Source organism: Apus apus, chromosome 1, assembly GCF_020740795.1.
Source record: "Apus apus isolate bApuApu2 chromosome 1, bApuApu2.pri.cur, whole genome shotgun sequence".
Lineage (NCBI taxonomy): Eukaryota > Metazoa > Chordata > Aves > Apodiformes > Apodidae > Apus > Apus apus.
Genome location: NC_067282.1, coordinates 6455314 through 6462454, shown reverse-complemented (window position 1 = coordinate 6462454; position 7141 = coordinate 6455314). Strand labels below are relative to the sequence as shown.

The window sequence follows — 7141 nt, the reverse complement described above, 5'->3', positions numbered from 1 at the left end:
TTGCTCTGCAGCTCTAGAAATGCTCTGTCCTTTCAGCACCCTCAAAACTTTATTTACTCTCACTCCAGTGTTTAGTGTGGAAATAACCACCTGATGAAAAATTGTGGTTTAACAACATATTCTTAACCAGTCATCAAACTTCAGAACCTAAAAATGGGACAGAAAGGAGAAAGATGCCAACAGATCATGGAAGTGTTTATGTAAGTTTCACTCTGTGGTTTATTGATCAAATGATATCCACATTAATAAAATATTAAGAAAAACCACTGTAAAACAGAAGGAGTGGCGAGTCTCAGAAGTACAACTCTACGTCATTTTGCCCTCACCACAAACTTCAAGTTGAAAGACAGATGAGGAAGAACTTTCCTCCTGCAAAACCCTGCTCCATTTTTTTCTCATGTTCCAACAGATGACCCAACAGCACCAACAGCCATTTACCCTTTCCTGTTTTCCCATTTTGTGTCACAAACCACTAAACTGAAGCAAGGCATTAGTGAGAAGAAAAAGGTGACAAAAAACAACATTTGAGCCCATAAACTGAAAGATCAACAAGTCTGATTTTATTATATTGTATTCTCATCTGGATGGCACAAAAATTACAAAGAAACATTTACAATATATTTTCAAGTATTAAGTTATGTCATTTCAAGGCTTCCACTTCAAAAAGCTACATTAATAATACACCATACAGATAGTACAGTCAGTTTAGAATTTCAAATAACTTCTGCCCCTCTATTTGGTTTAAATATGATTCAGTAGGCACTAGAAATGCCTGCAGACACTTACTTTCTTGGGACTTGACCTTGTTCTTGTACCAGCATGTATCATTTTGCATGTCAGAAAATCAGCTACTCTCAGACATATCTCACAGGTAGTTCATGACTAGTGATGTGCAGGTTCACAACAGAGACCTGAACTAAGTCCCTGACCTCTACTGTTTAGCAGTGATGTGGAAAGAAAGAATGCATATTTAAGTTAAATTAAAAAACACTTCTACACTGAAGTAATCGTAAAAATGCCATTTTAACATTTCATACTTGCTACATTAGTGTTTCTCTTCTCATCAACTGAAAACTTGATTTAAACTTAAAGCACATTCACAGAATTCTGAGCTAGGCAGATGGAGCCTCGGTTGAATCTAACTCAATTATTTCCATTTTGCATATCAGTCAGTACAGGTTTTGATGGTTGACTCTGGTTCTGTGGCACTAGTACAACCCATCAGTTCCAGCAGGGCTATACAATTTAAGACTGCAACTTTTAACATTGCTGTTGATGCCACCACTGAGGTGTAAGGTAACACATATCCCACTAAGCCTTCTTTGTGCTGGCAATGTACCCTGAACAGATGGAAATCTGCATACAGTGGAGTAAAACCTGTTTGATAGGATATTTTGTTTAAAAAAAAACATCTCAGATGACAGTAAATGATCCCAGCATTCAACCTTTTTTTTTTTTTTTAAACCAAAGACAGCAAAAGCCCTGTTACCTCTTTATTCTCATTTCTTATACTACCTTTTAAAATAAAGCAGGAAATGTGGCGAGCAGCTGGTCCCGTCTCTTCTGCCCCAACACAGCTGAATCCACTTTAGCATAAAGAAAAACAAGGATGCTAAATACACATATACTTTATCACACAGTGATGTTTCACAAAGAAAAATCAAACTCCTCTTATACTGATGAACACTTGATAGGGTCTAGCACCAATAAAGCAAATGACTGGGAGAAAACACTTTCACCTCTACTTAGCCTTAAACACAAAATTTAAGGCTTTAAGAAACAAGACTTCAGAAACACTAAATAGAATCTTTTTTTAAAGAAGTCAATAAATCAAACTGGTTTAGGAAAAATCTATTCTTTGTGAAACCTCACTTTACATATTAGCATTTTCACATTTTCTTCCCCCAACTGACATACATATAAACAACCTAAACATTATCATACAACTGAAAAAACAACCCACTCATCTTCTGTCATAGGGAGAAACACTGACTAGTACAAGAAAACACATGCTATTGTTTGCCAAACTATTTTTCCTCCTATCTCTTAATTATGAAGCATTTTTCAAATCATTAGCCTCAAGATACGTATTTGTTCGTTTCCAAACAGTGCTTAATTATTTAAAGTTATAGATTTCTGGATACTGTAAGAGGCTATATGAAGAATTCTCCAGTAAAATTAAGCACATGCATATACATGCAGTATCCTTAAAATTTAAAGCTACTTTGAAGTAAAACAGGAATATCAGTGTGCACGGGCAGAACTTTACTTAAGGGAAGCTAAAGTAACAAGTTACTTCAATGCACTGCATTCTCCAAACCACAATTCTCATTAGAGGTCCATGCAAAAAAAAACCTGACTCCTCTGCATGAGGACTCCACTGTACAGATATAACCAGTGTGCAGGTTCAGTTTAATCAGGGAAAACTCCACAACATGAATTGGAGTAAGCTAGAGAAGGGCTTTCTATAGGTACCGTGCATCCCTAACACTAGACAGTATTTTAAACCAACAGGTCACAAATTCTGTTTTCCCATTTAAAAAGAAATTTACTTAGACTTTTGGGGACAGTCCCCTATGAGAAAAGGCTGTAAATATCACATCGTTCTTATTAGCATATTTCCCCTTTTTCAGTTCATCAGATACTTAAGTTTAATAGGGAATTCCAATTTAAAATGGCAAAAGCGCTTATTTTTTTCCAATTAAAAACACAGCTTGTGTATTGGTTGCTATGCTCATATTCATTTAAAAAAGGAAACGAGGGAAACAGCTAATTAGAATGACACGATTGTAATCTTCACTATTAGTTATCATTCAGGGCTAGAAACATTTTGGCAGAGTAGGCCAAGGACCAGAGAGATAATTTCCTGAACCAGTCATTAGAACAGACCGGCCTAAGCAAAGCAAGCTGTCTGATACCGCATTATGGGAATATATTGATCCTTACCAGGTTGCGAGGTGGAAAACGACTGTTCTTTAACCCCTACACAACGGAGCCTGGCAGGGCAAGCACCTAAAAGAGAAACTGTCAGAGAGGTTTTAATAGTAATGTATAACTGAGATGCAGTACAATTTTATATGCATGCTTTCTTTTGCCGATCATTACTATTTTCTTAAGTCTGTCCAGTGACGATGTCTTAATGAAGATTTTGGTTTGGATTTCTAAGCAAGCATTTTCGGCTCCTCAGGATAAGCAGGCTAAACATTATCTGACTCAAGACCGGGTAGTCAAGTGTTATCTTTACTGGCAACTGCGAAGCGGAGCCGAGCACACCTTCATGCGTCAGGTCGGCATGATCTGTTCACCCAGGTGCTGCAAAGGGGCTCTGGCGGCACCTCTGCGTGTGTGTGCGCGGGTCAGTTCGCACGGGAACGATCGCAGCTTCGCGCGGCTCTTTACGCCCACCAGGCACAGACCACTACCGTCCGCACGCCAGACGCACACGGCCTGCAACCAAGGCCACCATCTGGCTCCCACTGTGCCGTTAAGAGAATCTTTTTTTTTTTTTTTTTTTCCTTTTGTTCACCCCAGCCACTTAAGCGCCAGGGCCCCCTCCTCTCCGTCTCCCCCAACACCACCCCGTCACCACTGCCTTTATGCTTCTCCTCCGCACCAGCGCCTGCTTCCTCCGCCGCGACGCGAGGCCCCTAGGGGCGAGAACCCCACGAGTACTTGCAGCAGGTACTTGACCCTACATTTTGAAGGAGGCCGCCGCCCGCCGAGCACAGATGGAGCAGAACTCCACCGACACCTGATCCCGGTCCACGTGGAGGCAGATCCCGCCGGGGGACGCCCACTCCTCCTCAGCCTCCGTCACCACCGCCGCCTCCTCCAGGCCGGACGGCCGGGAGCTGGGCAAGGCGTAGTCGTGGTCGCTGCTCTCGCCGGCGGGCTGGAGCTGGTGGTGATGGCGGTGGGGGCTGCCCGTGTCCCTGAAGAGGCTGGTGCTGAGCTGCAGCCCGCCGGCGCGGGTCCCGGCTAAGCGGCTCAGGAGCTGCCCCAGCGCGCTCTGGTTGGCCAGCACGGCCCGCAGGTAGCTGCTCTCCCGCTCCAGCTCTCGCAGGCGGCGGCTCAGGCCGCGGTTGCGGTCCCGCAGCTGCCGGTTCTCAGCAGCCAGGCCCTGCAGGCGGCTCTCCAGCCCCAGCACGTACTGCTTCTTCTTCAGCCGGTTCAGCCGCGCCGCCGCCGCCGCCTTCAGCCGGCTCCCCGTCCCGCCCTTCCTCCGCCCGGGCGCCGCCGGCCTGTGGCCCTGGCCCGGCGGGGGAAGCGGCTCCGGCTCCCCACAGAAGCAGCCGCTCAGCTCCGCCTCCAGGTCCCAGTCCGGCCGGGCCGCTTCCAGCAGATCTCCCAGCTCCAGTCCCGGGAACCAGTCCTCTTGCTCCCACACCTCCAGCGGGCCGGCGGGCGCCTCCACCTCCTTCTCCTCCCGCCGCGGCGGCTGCTGGGGCTTAGGCCGCGCGGGGCCCGGGTCCCCTTCCCCGCCGCCATCCCGCCCTCTCGGGGCCTGCCCCGCGCCGGGGAGCGGCCGGCCGGCACCCGAGGGGCTGGCCCCGCCGGAGGAGCCCGCCAGCAGCTGGGCCAGGCTGTGGCGCATGGCGGCGGCGCCGGGCCGGGGGCGAGCGGAGCCGGGCGGCGGCCGCGCTGCCTGCCGGGAAGCGGCATTCCCGGCGGGACTGCGCCCGCGCGCGGGAACGTGGGGGGGGGGGGGGATGTCACGGAACCCCGGGATCCCTCCGGTTGGAAAAGACCTCCCTCCCAGATCAGCGGGTCCAGCCCTTCGCCCCACTGTGAGATGGGCTTACCCGATTCGCGTTAAAACGGAAAATGCGTTCACCTGATGCGTGGAAAACCGCAGGGTGAAGAGTAATCCTTTACAGAACAGTGTTAGAGTCCCAGAAGGAAGGATAATCCTTTGTATAGAGTATCTCTGCTTGTGCTGCCTCTTTTTGTGTCACGTAACAACATTGGTACCTTCTGCTTGGACTGCTGCTCTTGTGTACCTTCTGCTCGCGCTGCGTGGGATTTTTGTGTCACGGAGCAAAATTCCTGAAGTTATTTTTTAGCATAGACCGGCTTTGTTGTAAAACAATGAGAATAGTATAAAACAGATTCTTGTAAATCATTAACGTAAGCCGACCCTTTTCTCGAAATGGTAGTGCATGTGTATTAGTCAAAAAGGATAAAAACAGAGATGGAACTGTTTGGGGCTCGTCTTGGTGGAGCGGAGACTCCCAGCGTGCCCAACGCTGCTTGCTTGCTTCCGTTTGCTTAATAAATTACTAATTTAGGGAATAAAGATCCCACTTGGGAACGAGTCATTTATCACCCTGCTCTGCCACGTCCCCAAGCGCCGCTAAACACACCCAGGGATGGTGACTCGAGCACCTCCCTGGGCAGTGCGTCCCAAGCTCTGACAACCCTTCCAGTGAAAAAGTTCTTCCGAAGGTCTAGTCTGAACCTCCCCCCGGCGCGGCTTGAGGCCGTTTCCTCTCGTTCTATCACCAGTTACTGGTGAGAAGAGACCAGCACCTGCAGGCCGGGCGAGGGGAGGCCCGCGGGATGTCCCCTGGCTTGTGGGCTCCTGCCAGAGCGCAGCGGGGCCTGGGCTGGGGCCGTGTGGGGCTGAGCACAGGCAGCAGGTGTCCCTGCCCGCTGTTAGAAATGAAATGTAGTGTTGATTTTGCATTCTAGTGTTAGAAACGTAGTGTCAGGTTTGGTTCATATATACATATATATACATATATACCCTAGTGTTAGGAATCTATAGTTTGTTTGAGATAAGTGAGGTATCTGCACATTCCAATTACATCAAGAGTGGCTTACGGCCCAAGGAACTGAGGGACTGAATTGGGCTCCATCTCTGGGATCCGAACACGGAGAAGGATTTATGGCCCAAGATCAGACCCAACAAAGCCACTTCTATCTTGCTCCTAGGGGCAGGATGGCACCAGTAGGTATAGATAATTTGGGGGATTGGGAAGACAGCCAAGGGGGCAAGAAAGGTCAAAATTTTACCTTAAAAGGTAAAAAGTAAACTGCTAGAATGGAATGTGTAAACAGGGGCGGGAAACTTATAGGATAATCTGAAGCGTCGGATGGGCTGTAAACCCTGGAGTACCCAGCCAGTGGGGAAACGGGAGGGAACTTTGCATCGGGAATAGGGAATATAAACCATTATTCACCTTACTATGGGTGTGCCTACTTGCTTAGGTCACCCATTCTTGCAAGAATGTAAATAAACTCTGCTTCGCTGAAGGATCTGTGTGAGCCTGTCCATTGGCACGACAGACGTTTCTCACACCGCGCTGGCACTGCTCACGTACCTGTGTCTAGGTGCTCCTGCCGTCACCCGAGGGGAACGGGCACCACACTCACTGCATTTCAACTCATTAAAATGGAGCAGCCAACTCCAAGTCCTACCGCGTGTCTTCCTCTCAGATTGCCGGCCTGGTTTGTAGCCTGGGTCAGGTAGCATTTGCACTGCAGATTAATTAATATTAATTATTAATTTGATATCTACTACTTACTGAGAAGTGACATGTAGTTCAGTAAGTCCTTGACATAAACTGCTTGCAAGCTGCAGGATCTTCTGGCCGTTTCTGTGCACTTCTGGACACGTGGCTCAACAGATACCAAGTCTGATGCAGTGCTACTGCTTTGTAGATGCTCAGGAGCAAGAACAAGCTGAACAACTAGCTAAACTAACCTCAAGGTATACATGCGTGGGAAAGAACTTGGAGAGCTCTCATGGCAGCTGCCTACAGGCCAGGTCAGAGATGCCATGTGGCTCATTGTGAGAGAGTTCAAGAGCAGAAGCTGAAACTTAAAAGCCAAAAAACTACCTTCTTGGTTAGGAGAGAGGCCAGAGAGAGTGGGATGTCTCTGCATCACAGAATCTTAGGGGTTGGAAGGGGCCTTGAAAGATCATCTAGTCCAACCCCCCTGCCAGAGCAGGATCACCCAGAGCACATCACACAGGAACATGTCCAGGTGGGGTTTGAATGTCTCCAGAGAAGGAGACTCCACAGCCTCTCTGGGCAGCCTGTTCCAGGGCTCTGTCACCCTCTTTTTGCACACTCTCCTTCTCCTTCCCCAGCTGCTGAATTTCCTGTTGTTTATCTTGCAGAATTTTACCCCTCTT

General features: G+C 48.1%; 1 protein-coding gene across 1 annotated transcript; it reads right to left on the bottom strand.

Annotated features, from left to right (window-relative positions):
- Positions 1–538: 538 nt before the first annotated feature.
- Positions 539–4631, bottom strand: CREBZF (CREB/ATF bZIP transcription factor). Its single transcript, XM_051620975.1, has 3 exons — positions 3696–4631; positions 2947–3024; positions 539–1586 (listed from the first exon to the last, which is right to left on the bottom strand). The coding sequence occupies exons 1-2, from the start codon at positions 4592–4594 to the stop codon at positions 2976–2978; spliced, it is 948 nt and encodes a 315-aa protein (XP_051476935.1). The 5' UTR covers positions 4595–4631; the 3' UTR covers positions 539–1586; positions 2947–2975.
- Positions 4632–7141: the final 2510 nt, after the last annotated feature.

Coding starts and splice junctions, on each gene's coding strand:
- CREBZF (XM_051620975.1), bottom strand. CDS start 4,594: ATGCGCCACAGCCTGGCCCAGCTGCTGGCGGGCTCCTCCGGCGGGGCC. Junction 3,025..3,695: donor GCGGCGGCCTCCTTCAAAAT/GTAGGGTCAAGT, acceptor CCTCTCTGACAG/TTTCTCTTTTAGGTGCTTGC.